Below are 22,878 nucleotides of genomic sequence, written 5' to 3'. Positions count from 1 at the left end.
GGCACCTGTGTGGAAGGGGGGGAAAAGAGAGAGAGGATGTGGCACCCAGACTTGAATAAGCCCTCTGCCATTGTCTATGGTTGAGGTATTTCTTGGGGAGAGGTGTCTTTTTTTTTCTCTGAGTGAGGCTTTTTGTGCTATTGGATTATTACGCCAACGTGTACTGTACCTGTGAGTGCGAGCCGGGGAGACTTAGCCCCACTGAGTGATTTCAAATGGAGGGTAATCCAGCGCCTTGTAATGGATGCTCTATTGCCGGGGTTGCTTTCAAGAAGAAGGAAAATGCCCGGGCCGTTTTATTTTATTTTTTTTACACAGGCTGGGGACATGAGCTATAGCTGCTCTTTCGATATTTCAGACCAAAAAAGGTAATGCGTTCTGTGCGAGGCTGAGCGCGGCTAAAGGAGTAGTTCACCCCAAAAAAAAAATGAAAATTCTGTCATCATCTCCTCCCCCTCATGCCAGTTGAAACACAGGTGAAGTTTGTCCATATAACACACAGGGAGGCTGCCAGCACAACTCCATAGCAGCCTTCTCCAAAACAACTGAAGTCAGTGGGGACCAGTTCTTCAGAGTTCCAAAAAGACCTACAGTATATTTACACCATCATTTAGTGCAAATCTTAACTACAGCTGATTGATTTGCAACAAATAATGGTGTATAGGTCTTTCTATTCACAGTGTGATTGCTTTGGCTGCTTTTGTTTTGGAACTCTAAAGCAGCGGTTCTCAACGTGGGGGTCCGGGGACCACCAGGGGTCCTTGAGGGGGGTTCCAGGGGGTCCCCAGCAAGTTGATAAATTGTTAAACTTCACCGTTATTTCATTTACAAGAAGATGTAGATGTAGAACAATGACTATTTTGATCATAGCTTCACTGTTATCTCTCTACCTACAATACGGCTAGTTATGGAATTCTGGACAAAATCATATCTAAGAATAAAAATATTCACAGATTTGGGTCAGAGAGACAAAATCTCATCAAATGGACCATGGACCCCCCCATGGCCCTAATGTGGACTAAATTAGGGGTCCTTGATATGAAAAAGGAACAGGTCCCCATTGACTTCAGTTGTTTTGGAGAAGGCTGCTTCGAAGCAACTAACAAATTCCACCTGTGTTTCATTTGGCATGAGGGTGAGTAGATGATGACAGGATTTTCATTTTTGGGTGAACTATTCCTTTAAGGTGATGAAGCAAACACCTGACAATACCTCAAAACACAAACTGCCAGCGCCTTTTTTTTTTTAAAAGGTAAATGGGCAGCGGCTGCGAGGCGGACGGAGAGCGGCCTCTTTGGAAAAGGCCCGGAGTCTTTCTTTTGGCCGGTGTTGTGGAGTGTCTGGTAAGTGTTTGACAGTTGGACATCAGGACTGTTTGCTCACAGTCACAGCTACTGTAGCGAGTCGTTACGGAACCAAAGTGTGTGTAGCGGCTCTTTTTTTTCCGACAAAAAAAAAAAAACCCTAACAATGCGTTCACACTGGGAGCAACGCAATCAACAAGTCACCAGAAGTTCCATTTGTTTCCTATGGAGCTGAATGACCAGAGGAAAACAAGCTTGTCGCAATCATCGGCCGTCAACAGCCAATCAAATTTCCTCGTTTCCCTACTGATGTGATTTCGGGTTCATGTTCAACACTTCTGCCTGATAAGTGCACAACGGATGAGAAGTTGCTTCCAGTTGCTTCGACAACTTTTATTTCATAGGCTGCAGGGATAAACGTCTGGAAAGCGATGCTTGGAGAACGGTTGTGTCTCCAAAGTCCGAAAGAGAATTTATTCTGTTTACTTTCGATTGCTAGCTGTGTTAACTCGTCAAAACAGCGTAATGCTATGAAAATAGGGCTGGGCGATAATTCAATATTATCGTTTATCGTCTTTCAGTGGCATCATATCGTGATGATATGAAGATATTTTGATATCGTGACACACATTTCTGCTGTCTCAATCAGTGATTCTCAACCTTTTCCATATCAAGGACCCCTAATTTAATAAACATTAGGGCCACGGACCCCCATTAGATGAGATTTTGTCTCTCGGACCCAAATCTGAGAATATTTTTATTGTTAGATATGATTTCATCCAGAATTCCATGACTATCTGTACTGTAGGTAGAGAGATAACAGAGAAACTATGATCAAAATAGTCATGCTTCTACATTCTCTAATTGTGTTCACTTCTTGTATAAGAAATAATGCTTAAGTCTAAGAATTCATCAATTTGCTGGGGACCCCCTGGAACCCCCTAAAGGACCCCTGGTGGTCCCCGGACCCCACGTTGAGAACCACCGGTCTAAATTGATGATGACAAGCAAATTTTACTTAAAAACTCTCATAAAATGAGGTATGGTAGGAATATTATTTGAATATTTCTGTTTCGTTTGACATCACACCTAACATTACCATTCGGTTCAATGAGATGAACATTCATTTGATTATTTAACGTGATTTTGCATACATTAATCATATTGTGATATATATTGATATCGAGAAAAAGCCTTATGATTATCGTGATATTGATTTCAACCAATACCGAAGCAACGATTTGCCTGTTGCAAAACTTTGTAGCTGCAGACCGAGTCAGAACACGGCAACCCGGCAACCAAGTTGCTGGAAGTGAGAACGCGCGGTTAATGGTTGACACTGGGCAAAGTGGACACCTCTCACCTTGTAGGGAAATAACTTATATGTCTTCCACTGGCCTCACCTCGACAACTATGTGTGTGTGTGTGTGTGTGTGTGTGTGTGCGTGTGTGTGCGTGTGCGTGTGTGTGTGTGTGCGCGCATACACCGTTATCACCTGCGGCAAACGCTATACGGACCGCTATCGGGGCTCAATCTGCTCTTGGTTTACTGAGGAGTGAGTGCCAAGGGTTATCTGTCCCACTCTGATATGCACAGATAAGGGCCTCGGTCCCCGCTGTTTAAACACCAGGGGCCCGGGGTATTAGCCCCCCCCCCACAATCCCCTTCACCACAATAGGGAGGAAACGGGAGGAGCGAGTCCCGACTGTTGCTGCCGAGGGAAGCGCGCGTGTGTGTGTGTGAGTAATGTGACGTGTGTGTGTGTCTGTATGTGTGTGTGTGTGTGTGTGTGTGTAGGTTGATGCGGGGGTGGCATTTCCAAGCACAGCCCTGCCTCCCCCCCCCTAAAACACTGCCACCAAAAAAATAAAGATAACACGGGTAAAAAAAAAAAAAAAGAAAAAGAGAGAGAGAGAGAGAGAGAGAGAGAGAGAGGGGAGGCAGGCAATCATTGACTGGTCCTCATTCATGCATCCCACCCCCCAAACTACTCCCACCCTCCCCACCCCGGGCCCGCGATATGAAAACACAAGGTTAAAGCATTGATGGTTATCAGTAATGTTTAACGGCTATATGCTGGAAAAGCTTTTCCTCAAAACAGGGCCTTTTTTTTTTTTTCACTTATGTGATGTACATTACAGCGAGGGTCAGTCATTTGCATGAGAATGGACGATTAAGTGAAAGAGATAAACCCAAGGCTAGTTCCCTTGAATTGGATGCTGTGTTCGGAATACCAAGCAGTGGAGGTTTTTTTTTTTTTTTTTTTTTTCGCTTTTTTTTTTTTTTTCGCCGCCTCAGAGTAAGAACCACCCCCCCACCACCCACCCCCCCCCCCGCCCGCATCATGCATTTATTCTCCCCCAATAATCATTCACGGCCCCTCTTCCCGGGCCGTTTATGATTATTTTCTGTAGGCGCAGGGGGTTACTAAAATATTGCTGTAATCCCTGTCTACCCCCCCTCCCCCCACACACACACACACACACCCCCACCCCGAAAGCCCGCGACAACACACACACACACACACACACACACACACCCCGGGCTTCCCTTTAAGAAATAAATGTAGGGGGGGTGGGGGGGGGGGGGGGGCAGAGAAGTTGCTGGAGCTCGCTTAAGATTCAAGTCGATTGAACCTCGGGGCGACGACAAAAAAAATAACAAGCGCTCCTTCCTTCATTTTACCAATCTCTCACTCATAAATCTATAGCAGAGATATCAATACATTTTATCTGGAGGGGGCGGCTTCAAGGTAGCCTCCACCCCCCCCACCACCTCCCCCCACCTCCACCCCTCCGCCGCTCACACACACACACACACTTATCTCCATCTATGACCCCCGACACCACCACCAGCAGCACCAGTCCTCCATCCCATTACGGACTCCCACACACACACACACACACACACACACACACACACCACTTGTGGAGCCGATATATACAATTCATTCAGGCCTTTTTTTTTTTTCTTCCTTCTTTTTTTAGTTTTTATGATATAATCCAGGGCACAGAGGAATGAAAGGGAGCAGAGGCTAAATTTATACAGGAAGTGAGTACTTTCTGGTGCGTTCGTTTTAACACACACACACACACACACACACACACACACACACACCTCACACCCAGGACCTGCGCCACATCTGGAAACAATTACACTCATGTTTGACTTGACCCGCTTTGCACCAAGTGAACTCTGCCGCACTTTTTTTTTTTTTTTTTGGCTGTTGGGGGTGGGGGGGGGGGGGGGAAACTGATGTGTAATTAGTCACGAGAAACATGACTCCGGCACGCGCTGGAATAAAACATCTCTAATCATATCAAAAGGGAACAACAGTGTGTGTGTATGCAAGAAAAAAAAAAAAGGTGCAGACTTGATATTGCTATCAAACCGCATTTGAATGTGCGAGGACACACGGGGGCCCCGTCTGTGAATATCAAACATCGCAAAGGGGGTATATAGCGCGCCAGACCTTTTTATGTGCGGATGGCGAGGCAGACAGGCGGGGATGATGCAACGTTTGATTTTCCACACTTCAGATGTCTGGAGGCTGACAGGACAGCGCGCACAATATTAAACAGTGTCGTCTTGGAGTATCTCCTCGTCTAAATTAACCCATTAGTATTCCAGGGGGCGAGGCAGGGCAGATCAATGCATGAAACGGTTTGGAAATCTCCTTTGATACGAGATTTCCCAGCTTGAGCGAATTGATGAAATTCCTCTCGAAACACAGGCAACCGTTTCACACGCCGGGACTTCTTCTCAAGACAGAGGCTACTGGAGCGGCGGGTCTCAACGTGGGGTCCGGGGGACCACCAGTGGGTCCTTGAGAGGGTTCCACGGGGTCCCCGGCGAATTGATAAATTGTTGAACTTTGCCATTATTTCATTTACAAGAAGTTAACACAATTAGAGAATGTAGAAGAATGGCTGTTTTGGTCATAGTTTCACTGTTATCTCTCTACCTACAATACAGATAGTCATGGAATTCTGGGCAAAATCATATCTAACAATAAAAATATTCTCATAATTTGTGCGTTTAGAATTATAAGGTTCTAACTTTGAAGCTCAGTATCTCAGAACTATCCTGAAGGCTCAGGATAGTTCTGAGATATTGAGCTTCAAAGTTTTCAGCAGCCATTGAGTGAAATGGAGATGGGTCCTTTTGTTTTAGAAATGACAGACTCAAAAATCATTATTTTCAAAAAATAACACTGCACATATGTCAACAGGTACTCATAGAATCAGATAGAACCTTATAATACCAAAGTCACAATTTGCGTCTGAGAGACAAAATCTCATCAAATGGGGGTCCGTGGTTCTAATGTGGACTAAATTAGGGGTCTTTGATATGAAAAAGGTTGAGAATCACTGTACTAGAGTCTGTCCTTTAACACGTTAGGACTTCATTATTGTGTTTTACACAGAGGCTACACTGTATTTTCCATTGGTAACACCTGTTTAAGAATAACAGATCTTAAACGGCTAAAAATGGACTTCCACATTTGCTGCTTTTTTAAAGGCGCATGGTGTCGGTCCGTGCTTAATATTCAGCGAATAATGGGCACTTATCGCGAAGGCCACAAATCTGTATACTTTGAGAAGACATAGAAAACACCACATAATGACTCACTTCACATCGATTCAGCCCTAATAACCTTACAGTACGCTGAGTATTTTCATTGCGAACCAGACTAAAGAACACTGCTCAATACGGCGCACAAGGACACGTCTCTTTTGGGCGAAAGCAAGCCGCTCTGCAATTTTCTGGGATTTTCTAAAGACAACACCAGAGACAGATTTAACAACCGAGGAGCTTGAATTAAACGAGTCCCGGCCTCTCAGCCACACGCGCGCCGACGTATCGGCGGAAAGTGCGAGTTGCATGGGTGGCGGGGGGGAAGGGGGTGGGGGGTGGGGGGTGGAGGTTCAAATCCTCAAGTGAACTTTAACCGCTGCGCATTCCTATTGATTTAAGCAAACATTACAGGCGAAGGAAGGTGGCCTTCAAGGCAAGGAAAGGCCGGCAGCCACAAAAAAAAAAAAAAAACTCTGACTGTGCAAAAAATCCCTGAAGCGGTGATGTAAGTACATTCCAAGAAGCGGGCTGTATGTCACCGTTTTGACAGAGATACGCCAAGATAGAATATGTGCTGTGACAACAAAATCGTGAGCTTAGAATTAGAAGGTTCTATCTGCCTTCAGGACAGTTCTGAGATATTGCGCTTCAAAGTTTTCAGCATCCACTGAGTTAAATGGAGATGGGTTGTTTTAGGAATGACAGACTAAAAAATCATTCTTTTCAAAAACACCACACATATGTCAACAGGCACTCATAGAATAGGTTCATGCGACTAACTCAGTTTTGACAAAAAAGGTCAGATAGAACCTTATAATACCAAGGTCAAGAAATGTCGAGCATGGGACAGAAGGGGGATTTTAAAAAGGTCTACAGGTTGGTTTCCGCGTTATGAGTCAAGCTTTTCTGGTCATTTCTTCTTATGTAAAATTATCAAAATGACATTTGGACTGTTCTGCACCACCCCCCCACCCTCCAACCTTCCCCCTGTCCTAGCACTTCCCCCCCTTGTCTCAGGACCCAAGTCCAGCACTCATTTCCTGGGCTGACCGTCTACTCCAATTATAAAGCTAATAAGGGCCCCCCCATGTGCCATTAAAGGAGAAAGGGGAGGGGAGCCGCTGCAGCCACATTCACGGATAGACCTTGGATTGTGTGTGTGTGTGTGTGTGTGTGTGTGTGATACCTGCCGCCCACATCTCGCAAAAGGTGTGACTAATGGTCTTAGACAGTGTTGCGACAGGACTGCTCTGCCAGTCACCCGGACTGGGCCTGGAAGCCGTCAGAGAACTGGATCTCTGGGCCTGGGCCGCCAGCCACAGACTACCAGGTTGTCATTTGCTTATACATTACAGATCTGCTATAGGATTATTTGGGGGAGTTGTCGTAAAAATGACCGAAATGATTTCTGAATGATTAGCACGCAACAGCCGGGAGCAAACACAACAACAACTAATTGCGCAAATATTCCATAAACAAAGCTTTGAAAAGATTATTCTTCTTTATGGTTATCTACGTAAAAAAAAAAAAGGCAATGCACACCTGAGAAAGCACTATAAGGAAATTCCTGTGCACCGTTGCATTCTTACAAGTTAGTTGAAAATATTCAAATTGTAATATTTAAAAGGAGATTTAAGGGAAACTCCATGTATTCCTATGAAACGAAACCACCCAGCGAGCGCACTAGATCTCCCGATGTAACACAACATCCACTCTATTACACCGGTGAACTTAACCGACACTTCCACTCTCACAAACATCAACTGCGCATCATGGAAATTTTCAAAGCGCTTTTGCATAAATGCATAAAAACTAAAGCGATTCATGAAAAAAAAAAAAGAAAGGCTGCTGAAAGGCTGGAAAGAACTATGGACATCAAGGCCGGCCCAATTAGCAAAGCAGCCACTCGAAAAGGAAACTTTGCTCAGCTTACCTGTGCTGCTCCACGGCTTCGTTATCCGGCAGCTCTGCACCGCACACGTTGCAACGTTCGTGCTGGTTCCTGCCGTCCGGCTTCATGCCCACCGCCAGCTCCCCGAGCTTGCTAAAGAACTCTCTCTGGATGAAGCTCTGCGGCAGGAGGCCCCCGTAGGCACTGAAGTCCATCGACATGGCCAGGGCCGGGGACATGGGGAGGGAGGAGGCCATGGACGCCGGCATGGACATGATGGCGTCCGCTTTGTGATTGGGCGGCAGGGAGTACAGCGAGGCCAGGTGTTTCTCCGTCATCCCCGCCATGGCCTCCAGCCCCATCTGGCCCAGGTCGGCCTGCGGGTCGCCCATGCCCTCGTCGCGGACGTAATGCAGCTCGCGGGCGCTGGTGATCACGCTGCTCCTGGTCGGCGTGCCCGGGCCGTCTCGGTTCCTGTCCTCGCCGCCGCGCTCGCCGTTGCTGGAGGCGCTGGACTCCATGTTCTGCGGGCTGTCGTGGCCGTTGCCGCCCACGTCCACTTGCATCATCTCCGTCTTGATCTCGGTCATCAGGTGGTGGGAGTTTCCGTGGGCGAGCTGCTCGCTCGCGAAGCTCTGCTGGAGCAGAGACTGGCCGATGCTCATCAGGCTGTCCACGGCGGCTTTGGTGGGACTCAGGGTGGAGAGGCCGAAGGAGGTGGAGACCGAGGGACTCTGGTCCACCATGCCGGCCAAGGTGGCTTGCTGGGTACCCAGGTAGGGACTCTCCATGGAATGCTTCTTGGAGTTCTTGCCTCCGTTGCGGCCCTTGCGCTCGTCCTCCTCCTCCGTGCTGCCGTCGTTCACGCTGACCTCCACGTCGTTCTCTTCCGAGGACTGGATGGTCTCCAGGATCTTCAGGCATTGCTCTTCCAAGTACTCGATCTCCAGGATCTCCGCCGCGTACAGCAGGTCATCCAAGTCCTCCACCTTGGCCTCGAGCGTGGCAGTGTAGGCATACTCCAAAATCTGCTGGAAGGTCTTTGGTGAAAGAAAGTCCAGGGTGTAATGCTGGCTGCTGCGGTGGAAGAGGATCTCGAACATTTTGCTGGTGCAGGCCAGCACAGTCCGGTGAGCGTGGAACTCCTGGCTGTCGACCATGATGACCACGTCGCACAGAGTCCCAGCCAGACGCATCTGGTTGGCCTTGTGCAGGAGGGCGGTGGGGTGGTTGGGGTTCTGGAGCTGGATCATACCCATTTTAGTTAAATCCATTATGTCGATGCAATCCACGAGGCCGACTCATGAGGCTCGCCTTCCCCCGTTCAGCAGTGTATTTAGCTATCTGTGTAAACAAGATGAAATCTATCTGGAAGAAAACAGAGACAAAAAAAAGAAAATCAACACGGGTAAATTCTGATAGAGCAGGGAAAATGCTGAGTAAATCTATCAGTCTTTACATTTTGAATTCCAACAACTGCACACCTCAGTCTTTCACAAAAATGAATGAAAAGAACCTGTATTCATCTATTTTGTTCTGTCTTAATGACACAATGCATAAAAGGTAAAGCACAATTTCCAAATTGTCAGCATTCAACTGACAGTAAGGGAGATTATTAATGAAAATCTGAAAATAAAAATGTCATTCACATGCCGATTAATTCGTTTAAAATAAACCAGTGGTTCTCAACGTGGGGTCCGGGGACCACCAGCGGTCCTTGAGGGGGTTCCAGGGGTCCCCGACAAATTGATAAATCAAGTGAACACAATCACAGGATGTAGAAGAATGACTATTTTGATCATAGTTTCTCTGTTATCTCTACCTACAATACAGATAGTCATGGAATTCTGGACAAAATCATATCTGACAATAAAAAATATTCTCAGATTTGGGTCTGAGAGACGAAATCTCATCAAAATAGGGGTCCGTGGCTCTAATGTGGACTAGATCAGGGGTCCTTGATATGAAAAAGGTTGAGAATCACTGAAATAAACCAACAATATATCTGTAAATAGCAATACCAGGGTAAAGTCATAAGTCTTTCAAATTGCATTATCTGCTGCAAGAACGGTGAGAATTGCATGCAGTGGCATCATACTTAAAATGAGTGGAGTGTTTAGCTTTCTGAGGGGAGACCATTTTTTTTGAAGAGACCAACGGGCTCACCATGCATACAAAAACGCACTGACCATGCTCTACAATATTAAAAAAAAAGACAGATAGACACTTTTATCTTCATTTTGTTTATCGGACGTGCATAGACACTGTTAGGCAAAGTGTGGATCGTAGGGTTTTCACACTGTTGCACTGGCTCACAAAGGGCATCAGCAGCCTTTCTGAAATGAAATGGCATCTTACTCAGTATTCCCATCACAGACAGGAGCAGAGAGCGGCGGCCAGAAATGGTTGGAGAGAGGAGGACGGAGCAAAAAAAAAAAAAAAAAAAAAAAAAAAAAGCACACAACACTGCAGCACCAAAAAAAAAAAACACACCGCTTTGCACTCATTCACAAATGACAAATATCATTGATTGGCTCCGGCACTTCTTATGCAACTTAACAGGGCAACGTGTTGCTCTACGGGGTGTATAACCTGATACCTAGGGGCTATTATGAAATGATGCACTGAAATCATACAAAGGGCTTTCCGAATGAATGGAACAGTTGATATACATGTAAATAAATGAATGAACAACTTCCAGAATTGCCTGTATTGACCGACTTCTAAGATGTGAACGTTGAACAGGCCAAAATTGCCGCCCTCGCAAAGTTTTTTCTTTTTTTTTTTATGTATGGATGCAATTAATCATTTACTATAATCACCTATTTAAAATATCAGTTTAACAATGACAAATGTCGATAACGCAATGAGCGCTTTTCCCCTCATTTTTCACTTTTAATTTCAAGAGCAATTCATGAAAAGATAAGTTTCGCAGCACTTCTCTTTTCTTTTGCTTCCCGCCTGAGAACAATATAGAAGCGATTTAGACACCCCCCAACCCACCCCTCCTCCTCCACACACACAAACACACATACAGACAGAAAGAAAGAGAAGAGGGGGGGTGGGGGGGGGGGGAGGAAATAGCCCGATTAAAAGTTTCCCCTATTATTTACTTAATATACAATACGAATCCCAAGTATTATGCTCACTACCAGCAACTAGAATCGCAGCCACCAGAATATGCTGGAGGCATTGCTATTGTTTGCTTTGATGAGCGATGGAAAATAAATCCTAGGGCTTTTTTTTTTTTTTTTGGGGGGGGACACTGGACACTTGTTTATCTTGATGATAAAACTATAGATTGTCAAATAACTGGGTTCAGCCTCTCAGTCGGCAGAGGTCATGCCTAAAAAAAAAAAAAAAAAACCCGACATTATCTTTATTGCAGGAATGCCAATAGCTGCAATTACCAATGCCTGTTGCACTGTACGGCTGTGAAGGTTATCCTATAGTGTGGCTTGACTTAAAGGAAAACGATAGAAAGTTGGCGGTTTTTGGGAGAGTTTATTGCGCCTGTTTGCTCTCTATTATTAAAGGACAGCGGCGCGTCTAGACAGCGCTAATATCGGACAGCCGCACCAGACAAATTATACAGCGCGCTATGCATTATGCAAAGCAGAACGCGCTACACGAGCCCGGAGGAGGTTTTTTCCGCTAAAAAAAAAAAAAACCAACAATGTAGGCTGCCGACAATAACCTTAATAGGCCCGAGTTAATAGAAAGGCAGCGTAATCAATGTGATCACGAGTTGTCTGTCCGTATAGCGCGCGCCTCGGGGAACCCAGCCGCAACAAGAACAAACAGCGTGCGAAACACTACAGGCCACGCCGGGATAATGTTATACACCGACGGACAGAAATGTGTAGGATCACACGGGCTGCCTCTCGGAGCGGGGTGGAGGGGAGGGGGGGGGGGACAATCGGCGATATGGAAAAAAAAAAAAAAGTAGATGGAGACCGACACCTTCCAGGATCGCAACACTTCGCACCGATTCATTCCGCCTGTTCCGCTCCACGCACAGGTGGACTTTGCCGGAGCCAGACTTGAAATACTGGCTGTTTGGCAGCGTTTTAATTAACTAGAGGAGACTTGTTATCCAGAGAGAGAGAGAGAGAGAGAGAGATCAGACAGTCTCGATAACAAATCAATTTGCCATTGCATCTGTTACCAATCCCCCCCCCCCCACCACCACCTCATACTAAGCGGCGTGTGTTATTGCAATCCGATATTTTTGGTCCAAGAACCAAACATCCCACTGCCTGTCAATCAACCCCAGTCTGTGCGGCTACTGTACAAACGCAACATCACTGACCGGGGGTCTGGAGCCCCGTTTCCCAGTACAGAAACCAGTGTCCCCCCCTCAGTGCTCCTCGTCATGATGTCATCACGGCTAAATGAGACACACACACATACACACACATACACAAGGACGGGGGCGCAAGTGTCGCCCGTCTCGAAATATTGCATTCCCCCAATCAAAAAAAAAACCCCCAAAAAAAACGAACCGAACACTAATTTCTCCAATAAAGTCACATGGAAGGCACGGCGTCATGTGTTGTCTGGTTCTCCCGGTGTAGAGCCAGACCTCACGTCCTCTTGCCGCGATCTCCAGCATACTAAACCAGACAGAGGAGGGGGGAGTGGAGGTGGTGGTGGTGGTGGTGGGGGGGCTACGTCAACCGAAACATCTCTACAATACCGTTGCGTTAATGCAAGGAGAAAAAAAAAAAAAAAAAAAAAAAAACTTCCAACAACCTTTGCAGCGCGATCAGGTAAAATACTTGTTTTAATCCGGCGCTCCGGTGCGCAACGACTGGGGGCCGATCCAACTTGCGTGCCAAGAGTCGCGTTTACTGGTAACTTCACATGAGGTTGAACGGGGACAAGCAAAACGATTTCTCCCCCCCCCCCCTCTCTCTCTCTCCCCCGTTTTTTACTATAAATGCATCAAAACATCCACATGGTGAATGAAAGTACAGAGAGAAAACAGTGGTAGACGCATGCAGAGAAGCGGGTCTGGCACTGTCGCCGGCAATTACAGCTGCGTTTAGCCCGGTTTGGTACTCACCTAAGTTGCACGTTTTGATTCCGTATAGTGTAGGGGGGATTGGGGCTACAGCATAGTAAGGCAGTTCGCAGTACCCGCTCTCTCAACACGCACTAACTCCTTTCTTCTCTCGCCTTAGCAAATCAACACGGCGCTGACGTCAACGCAGCCAGTCAGCCAGACAGGCAGCCGGGGCGCTGCGCTCCAATCCAGGCAAACACTGAGAAAGTGAGACACCTAGGGGGCTGTCTCATGTCAAACGCGTGTGTGTGTGTTACAGTATGGCCATGAGAGAGAGAGAGAGAGAGAGGAGAGAGAGTTTATAAATCCCCTTCCAACTCCTTCAATGCACATGGTGTGTTTTGTGTGGCTCTCGAAATTTGGGCAAGGTGTGAGTGCCAAAAAAAAAAATCCAGAAATAGAGAGTTTTTGACCAGCCGCCTCAGAGCTGTAACAAGTCTCTGAGTGGACTTGTTCGTCCACAATACCCAGTGGTGGAAGAAGTGCTCTGATCCTTTACTTAAGTAAAAGTACCAATACAGCAATGTAAAAATACTCCATTACAAGGAAAAGTCCTGCATGAAAAATCCTACTTAAGTAAAAGTACATAAGTATTAGCAGCAAAATGTAGTTAAAGTATTAAAGTAAAAGTAGTGGTTTGGTCCCTCTGACTGATATTTTATTATATATGACATCATTAGATTATTAATATTGAAGCATCATTGTGGAGGAGGTGGAGCTAGTTTGAACTACTTTATATACAGTTAGCTAGTTTAGACCAGTGGTTCCCAACCTAGGGGTCGGGCCCCTCCAAAGGGTCACCAGATAAATCGGAGGGGTCGTGAGATGATTAATGGGAGAGGAAAGAAGAAAAAACAAAGTTCTGATACACAAATCTGTTTTCAGTTTTTGGACTTTTTCTCTAATCTTTGATTTTTGCTGAAATATTGGATCATTTGAACATTTATTGAAATGAAACCATGTGAGGTTTAGAGGGAAAAATCACTATTTGGTGGAGCTGTTAACAACTCATAGACATCTGAAATGTGACCCGACTACACACTGCTTTTTGTAAGACGTCAAAAGCCAAAAAGGTTGGAAACCACTGGTTTCATCTTTAACAATGTGTTGTATTTTAAAAGCTTGTTATATTATCCATTGTGTCAAATCTCCATCTGAAAAGTAACTAAAGCTGTCAGATAAATGTAGTGGAGTAGAAAGTACAATATTTCCCTCTGAAATGTAGTGGAGTGGAAGTATAAAGTAGCATCAAATGGAAATACTCAAGTAAAGTGCAAGTATCTCAAAATTGTATTGAATTGATATTGAGTAAATGTACTGAGTTACTTTCCACCACTGACAATACCATAAGCTTAAATGGGACCTGTGGACTGACCTCATAAGTATTAAGACACAACAAAAAATGTACTTTCTAAAGAAATTGCTATCTTTTTAATGTCCACAACAAAATGCTCCAAATATGTTACTGTGCTTTTACTGAAAGTGTTTTAACCTTCTGCATCATCTGCTGGTTTGGCAATGCTACTGAGGCACAGAAAAAGACTGTCAGAAAAACTGCAACAACAGCCAGTAAACTGTTTTAACTGGATTACGTTACCAAGTATGGAATGCCTCTACAGAGATAGAACGTTGAAGGCGGCAAATAACATTGTGGGTGACCCGAGGCACCCCCTTGCCTCCTCATTTGAATTGTTGCCATCTGGGTGACGATATTGCCCCCCCCTCTATTCACTAAAAATAGATCCAAGTTTTCATTTGTTCCACAAGCCATTACATTTTTAAACAGGTAATGCACCAGCACCTTATCCCCCATGCACTTTGGCCACTCCTTCCTGGCCACAAAAGATGTCCAGCTGGTCTGGCCCGTCCCCCTCCTCCTGGTATGTGTATGGGTATTGATGACTTTGTATGTCTATTAGTGACTATTATGATATGGGTATGTTTGAGTAGTGTTTGAGTCTACTGGTGACTTTGTGATGTTGTGATGAAATGCCTTGTGATTTTGCTACAAACCAATTTCCCCACAGGGACAAATAAAAGTATCTATCTATCTATCTATCTATCTATCTATCTATCTATCTATCTATCTATCTATCTATCTATCTATCATCCTTATGCATTCTGTCCATGACTTGACTTAACTTTATTAATTCATGCTTGCAGTCAGCTGTACTGAAAACAGGGTTAGGGAATTTTACATTAAAAAAAAACACTAAAATTGTAAATCATAAACACGTGAAACAAGACAAAGTACAAAAATATAAAGATGAAAAAGAAATGAAAAGATCAGCAGAATGAAGTTGGGAACCGCTGCCTTAGCCTATAAGTGAGTGCAAATTTGATCTTGTCAAGGTATTATCATAATAGAGATTAAGCAAAAATCAGCGGACGTTTATTTGCAAGTCATATCTAAAATATAAAACGTTCCCTCGGAGCTGATAGTTTGGTGATGGATATCCAGGGATGCAGAGGAGGGGAAACGTCACCTTTTCATCTGTGGAATAGCTCACCACCACTTTTTAGCCTGATATAAACCTTTATCACCTAAATTGCCAGCACACATTATTGTAAGTAGTTTCAAATCGATACAAGTTCTATCCAGATGAGGTCTTTTAAAAAGGGAAAAATCATAATTTAATGCTTCTCTGAAAATACAACTGATTTTTTATTCCTGTTGGTGGTTGTGTGCCTTATGATGATCACCGACTGGAGGTTATAGTTTACCCATAGTTTAATTTCTCTATAATTAAATTCTCCGGAAATGATGCTGCCTTTAAGTGCTCCTTGTAAGCTCCTACTTCCAAATCATAAATACAACTTGTCATGCGTTTAAGTGCTTTTTGTTGGAAATAATGACAAAATGGACCCGGTAATAAAAGTTGTTTTTTGGTGGCTGTTGTTTTATTTTTTAGAAATGAAGTGGCTACAGTGGTAGAATTAAGAGGAGAAAAGGCATCAGGCATGTCGTTAATTGATGTTTTAATGAATTTATTAAAAGACAAAATAGATGAGGGCCAAACTTAACTAAAGTTCAATACCAATTTCAGTACCAATTATTTACATAGAATGACAAACAATAACATATAATAATGAAATCTATCATTTTTACCATCAGTTGTTCCAAAGTTGTCTATCATAAAAAAATCCTAACTTTCTGAGTTACCACTTTGTCAGGCTGTTCACATGCAACTCCCAATTATCATATTTCCAACAGCACTTGAAGGCAACATTATTCCAAATTAGACAATCTATTAGAATGAATATTGTAATCATAGGTTTCACTCTCACTACTATAATATCCCCACCAACAGTATAGACAGTTCTACAATTCAATACTAAATACAACAACTAAAATCTTAACTGGGACTAAATCTGATCAAATGGGGATCTATGGCAGTGGTTCTCAACATGGGGTCCGGGGACCACCAGGGGTCCTCGAGGGGATTCCAGGGGGTCCCCAGCAAATTGATGAATTGTTAAACTTCACCATTATTTCATTTAAAAGAAGTTAATGCAATGTAGAAGAATGACTATTTTGATCATAGTTTCATTGTTACCTCTCTACCTACTTTGCAGATAGTCATGGAATTCTGGACAAAATCATATCTAACAATAAAAATATTCTCAGATTTGGGTAAGAGAGACAAAATCTCATCAAATGGGGGTCTGTGGCTCTAATGTGGACTAAATTAGGGGTCCTTGATATGAAAAAGGTTGAGAATTACTGGTCTATGGGACTAATGGGTGACTATTTAGGTGTCCATGACATAAAAAACATTTGTGAACCCCTGATGTATAGTTAGGGTTCCCAAACTTTTCAATACAAACTCTTAAATGGAGACACTTTACACCAGCGCCCCCCATCTGAGAAGATTTTTGTTGTCTGTCTATACTGTGGGTTATAACTCTGATCAGAATAATCATCCTCATCCATTCTCTCTTACGATTAACTTCACTGGAATGAAATAAAAGTGAAATTAAACTATTCCTCATTTTGCTGGGGACTCCCTGAAACCCCCTCAAGGACCCGTGGGTGTCCCTGCACCCTAGGTTGCCACTGATGTATAGGTATACTACTACTACTTCTACTACTACCATTACTGCTACTACTAATATCAATACTACTAATAAAACCAAAAAATACACCAAATTATGAAATTGAGGAGAGACCATTTGAAAGACTGGTCAAGGAAAAACGCACAAGCTTAAACAACAACTATTATATACACTGGCAGGGATAATCCAAGGGCAACCTTGGGGCATATCTTTGTTGTGAACTGTGAGTGATTATATAGTTCATTCGAAATGCACAGTACCAGTATTGTGGTTTCTAGGAAATTGGAAGCAAAAAATCGTTCAGATTAGTGCAAAACAATCCGGCTAAAACAACATTCATCTAGAAAAATGTACCCCAAGCACCTTCCAAACAGTTTCCATGCTGGTTCCTAACCTAGTTGACTACATAGAAATACTACAGACTAATTCTGCTTCCAATATCTGTTTTTGGATAGATCAAAAAGATTCCCAGTGAAAGATAATTCAGTTAAAGTAATAATTAAAGTTAAAGTTGAAGTAATAATCCGCAACTTTTTCATTTGAATTTTTGTCCCTTTTGCCTATCGCCGATTGATGCCGTACAATAGTGATTGAACCTATATCCAGTTTATGAAAGCTTTTACATTTGCTATTCTGAACACATGGGCACCTCTTTCAGCAGCAACAGCAGATTATTTGGAATAAGCAGAAGAACTGGGTAGTGAGCATGAGCAGCGATAGCCACCATGGCTGACCAGACAAAGAGAAGAGAAACTCAAACTGCGTCAACAGAAGCTCCGAGGAGAAAGAAACAGATGAATCTCTTCGCTTCTCCGAGATGAAAAGCACCCAAAGTGATGACCGGTCCACTGTTCTTCGCGGTGGTGTGCTGGGGAGTATAGGCCATGAGAAATGTCCTGGTGAAGGTCTTGTACGGAAACGTCAACAGGAACAGCTCAACGGAGGTGAATTTTGCGGGGCAGGAATCTTTCCCAGCGCCATTTCAAGGACTACCTAGGGTGTGTGCACGCTCCAGCTTTATCATAAGGTGTGCTGGGGAGGAAACATCAAGGCTGGAGATGCAGCCTGGAGGCAGTAGCGGAGGGGAGGATGAGCACTAAACTGAACTCCATCCCAGACGACACCTGCCACCCTCTCTGCGATGAGCTGATGCCGCTACAAAGCACCGTCAGCCTCCAGCTCATCCTCCCCGAAATGTACCAAGCACTCAATCATGTCGATCGCTCTGAACTATTTTTATGCTACCCAGAAGGTCCGGCATCTCAATGTGCTCATGTGTCTAAGAGACTGTAGGGTTTTCATTAGGTCCTTGCTGAATGGCTAGGTCTGAAATGCCTGTGGTAGTAACCTTTATAGCTGATGCTGCTGCTGCCACTAGTTTTCACTGCGGTTGCATTGGAAGACTGATTTTTCCATTTCACATTTATCTACAATTCAAATTGCTTGTAGAAGCTTTTGGCTAGCGAGTAGAAGATTCATTTTCCGTGTGTCCTGATAAGGTAAATCGTGTCATTTTACATCTTTGTTGTAAGTGGCTTAATCCTAGGATGTAATGTTAGCGTAGTGGGCTTTGCTAAGTATATGCTAGCAATAACGTTAGTTGTTAAGTTATAGTAGTGAGCTATTATTGGTGATTTGAGTTGATTTGTCATTGTTATATTGGCTTGTTTCTCTGCTCCTAGACTCTGGATTACACGGTATATTTGTCCTGCTTGCAAAATTTTGATCTGCGTTCATGCACATGACCTGTACATGTGTACATTCTATTTCCATCTGTAAATATGATCTGATAATGAGGAGAGCTAACAATTCACATTTACACATTTGGACACATTGCTATATGTTACCTCCAACTTTAAATTTATACTGTGAATGGCTTACAATTCACATTTACACATTTGGAGACATTGCTATATGTTACCTCCAACTTTAAATTTATACTGTGAATGGCTTACAATTCACATTTGCACATTTGTCTGGACACATTTCTGTACATATGTTCTTTCTTACCTGTACATCTGCTCTGTCAATGTAATAATGTGAAGGGTCATTGCACTCTCTAAACTGCAAACATCTGCTAATCTGTAAATCTGTCAATGAAGACCGTGTATTTTTATTTATTAACATTTTGTATTATCTTAAATATGTGATTTTGCTGTAAGTATTTGTTGTACAATCTCCAATACTCTATTTGCTCTATTCTTATCTATGTCCTATTCTTTGCTGCTGCAATGACCCACTTTCCCCAAGGCAATCATTAAAGTTTCATCAAATCTAATCTAATCACTGCTGAAATGAATTTGAACGACACTGTATTTTGGCACCTTTGACAAAACCAGGGATGGTGGTGTCAGACTGAATAATGAAGTGAGTGAAAGGTAAATTCAAGATTAGGCACAGTGTAATTCATACTGGTAAATAAATAGGAACATGTGGGTCTAAATTTAGTTTTCCAAGGAGCTCAAGTATTTCTATCAATAACATGTTTGTCATTTGATATTTTCCACTGGAAGAGAATGGGAAAGAAAATGACCTCCAGTAAAAACTGAGCACAATTCAAAACAAATATAGACTACACTGCATGTTTTCCTAGTCGTGTCCCCCTGAAATTATCAGTATGTTGCCAAGCCACGGCTCAGCAAGCAACAGGTCTGGAATCTCACATCAGGTAGTAGATAGTCACAGAATTTATGGCTGTATCAAAATGGAAAGCATGGGTTTTGAAGGGGCTTTTTAGGGAAATCTCGTTTCCCCTAAAATACAGCGGCGCGCTGGGAATTTTTAGATTCATCCGAGCAAGGATCACAGAGTGCTTCATCACCTTTGAGCTGCATGCTGTGCAGGCTCTGTGCAGGCTTACCCAGGGATAAAGAAAAAGGCACTGCCTTAATCTGGCAATAATCCCCCGTTTTACTGAGGGAAAGGAAGACGAGGGCTAAATTATAAAACCATATTATCGCTACCGTTTAAAACAATACCAAGGGTTAAAAAAAATGAAGGGCTGCCTGGAAGTTTTGGCTTGACGCTGAGATGAAAGATGGGACCATTGACTGTCAATGAGTCAGTAGGTGTTACTATACATTTCAGAGGTTGGTTATTTAGTAGAGTAGGGCTGTGTTTGAGTCCACAGCCCTACTGGCCATTTCTGAGTAGGAACAAGAAAAGCTGTCAGCCCATGTGTATAGTCTAAGACAGAGGTTCTCAACGTGGGGTCCGGGGACCAGCAGGGGTCCTTGAGGGGGTTCCAGGGGGTCCCCAGAAAATTGATCAATTGTTAAACTTCAGCATTATTTTATTTACAAGAAGTGAACACAATTAGAGAATGTAGAAGAATGACTGTTTTGATCAGAGTTTCACTGTTATCTCTCTACCTACAATACAGATAGTTATGGAATTCTGGACAAAATCATATCTAACAATACAAATATTCTCCGATTTGGGTTCGAGAGACAAAATCTCATCAAATGGGGGTTTGTGGCCCCTACATTACGTGGTCCTTGATATGAGAATCACTGGTCTAAGAGCCACTTTCCAGGCTAGATAAAGGTTCCAGGTAGAATCAAAGAGAACCTCGAAACTGCACCGTCTTTAGTAATGACGAATGAATTTATCAGTGCAGTCGTACTTACCTCCAGTAACGATTGGTGAAATCGTATCAGCTTGATAACGGGGGTTGCACTAAGCTCCCTCCCACCATAACTTTTCGCACTAATTACACGTCTCCCGATTCAAACTATCAGGATAATTATTGCGATAAGGTCCCAATCTCCGTTTAATGCCGAGAAATAATTAGAGCAATCAGAATTATCAAACACAACTTATGTAGCAGATTTGTCCTGGGGAGGTTTGAGGAGGGGTATAGACGAGGCAAAAAAAAAAGAAAAAAAAAAAAGAAAAGAAAAATCAGCTTGTAATTTATTTATTTGCCTTCTAGAAAATGATCCCTTGAGTTTGTTGCAGCAGTGGGATGTCTGTGTGTTTAGCCAATGGCGAATGGTTCAATGGGCAATAAGAGCATTCCCAGGCTTTTTAAGAAGCTTAGGCGGTAACATCGCTTTTTGGGTGGGTTTCACATGGAAAACGAGGGTTTAAAGGCTCTTGAAGATCATACGACAAACTTCACGAGCAAAAATAAGAAGCGGAATGGAAAGCATTCCGGGGGCCCTGTGACAGAAAAAGAAAAGTTGCATGAAAGAAAAAAAAATATGGGTAATATTTCTTTTTCTCTAGGTATAGTTTGAAACCTTAGTTTGGCCACTTGGTAGTTGAATGGGAAAAAGCGGTCGCATAGTTCTGTTTTAAAGGAGGAAAGTATTTCAGGTTAACATGTACATTGGCTCTGCTGACCAGAAACCTCACCATTGTCTGTGTCCTGTGCAGGCATGCTGCATGGAGGAGGTGTGTATGTGTGTGTGTGTGTGTGTGTGTGTGTGTGGGGAGGGGGGGGGGGGGAGATAGGGCCCCACACAGTGGACCTTTGTGAAACTCTGTCCATACAGCCGGACTGAATGGACTCTTTTTACACTTGTGTAAACCTGGGGGCGTCTCCGGCACTAAGGCCACGCCCCTCTGACCCCTGACCCTCACCTCTGACCTTTGGTGGATTTGGCCAGGGAGCAGCTCTTTGCTCGCCATGTGCTCAGGGCAAAGCCAAAAATCACTCGCTTAGGATCTGAGCTTACAAAATCCCCAAATATGTGAACACAAATAGAGTGTGAATCAGTGATTCTCAACCTTTTTCACATCAAGGACCCCTGATTTAGTCCATATTAGGGCCACCATTTGATGAGAATTTGTCTCTTGAACTCAAATCTAAGAATATTTTTATTGTTAGATATGATTTTGTCCAGAACTTCACTTCTATCTGTATTGTAGGTAGAGAGATAACAGTGAAACTATGATCAACATAGTCATTCTTCTACATTCTCTAATTTAAGTGTTTTTTTTTGTTTTTTTTGTTTGTTTTTTTTAACTTCTGTTTACTGGAATTTTACATTTTACAAATCACAGAAGCAACATATGAAATTCTCTAATTGTGTTAACTTATGAAATTAAATAATGATGATCAATTTGCTGGGGACCCCCTGGAACCCCCTCAAGGACCCCTGGTGGTCCCCGGACCCCATGTTGAGAACCACTGGTGTAAATAAAGCATTACAATTCCAAGCAGTTTATAGTAATTCTAACTAGGATTTGCATAATCAAATATTACTTTAATTTAACAAGATCTGTTTTGGCCATAAGATATCTACCACACATGCTCCAAGTTGGAACAATGAACCTCCATCTGTTTGTGTATTGCGTTTCTCATAGAAAATCCTACCATTCAGTGCTACACTCATCCAAAACCATTTCAAATCAGACCTTTCTGACCTCTGAATGACCGAGTGCTGCATGTTTGCCAAGTTACAGGTTTGCCCACTTCAACGCACTCACTGTCTAACCTCAAAGAATGGCCAAACCTGCTTCAGGTTAATGGGTGAAATGGCTATGTTGACCTAGGTGTTTTATTTACCAAGTGCCTATTTACTTCTCCATTCCAAGCCTTCACCTGCACCCTCAGAGGACAAACTACAGCGGTTAAGAGGATCCCCGGGATCAATACTCTTCTTGTCTTGTCGGACCAACAGAATGGCAGCCCGACAAACTGGGTTTGTGTGGTCAGTTTCAGGTGAAGAGTGCCTTGACCTTAGCTCCAGCAATCACTTCTCACCTAAGCAATTACAGGCCAGTACAATGGTGGTGATTTCCGGGGGTTTCGCAAGGCTGATTATAACAAAGATGACCAGGATGCTCGTGAAAAGATAATAAATGGTAATCTGAACGTGTTTGTCAAGTTGGAAGGCAGAGTACCTTATTTACCCAGCAAAGCAATACCCAACCAATAAGGAAATCTTCCATTATTCATACTAAGGTTAGATTGATATATGGGTTTACTGATATATTGGGTAGATATTGGCCCTTTACTAAACATCGGTCA

General features: G+C 43.4%; 1 protein-coding gene across 1 annotated transcript in view; it reads right to left on the bottom strand.

Annotated features, from left to right (window-relative positions):
- LOC139660874 (zinc finger and BTB domain-containing protein 16-A-like) overlaps nt 1-9,048 on the bottom strand; it is a gene marked incomplete at its 3' end in the record, with an annotated part of 59,901 nt that extends 50,853 nt beyond the window's left edge. Inside the window, exon 1 of the mRNA XM_071539134.1 lies at nt 7,817-9,048. Coding sequence (XP_071395235.1) covers nt 7,817-9,048 — 1,232 coding nt within the window. The remainder of the gene's footprint in view (nt 1-7,816) is intronic.
- Between the last annotated feature and the right edge of the window lie 13,830 nt (nt 9,049-22,878).

This window comes from Centroberyx affinis, unplaced genomic scaffold, assembly GCF_046629955.1.
Source record: "Centroberyx affinis isolate AG114_WGS23_722 - 3 ecotype Tasmania unplaced genomic scaffold, CSIRO-AGI_Caff_v1 ptg003412l_1, whole genome shotgun sequence".
Classification (NCBI taxonomy): domain Eukaryota; kingdom Metazoa; phylum Chordata; class Actinopteri; order Beryciformes; family Berycidae; genus Centroberyx; species Centroberyx affinis.
This window is presented reverse-complemented; position numbering and strand designations above follow the sequence as displayed.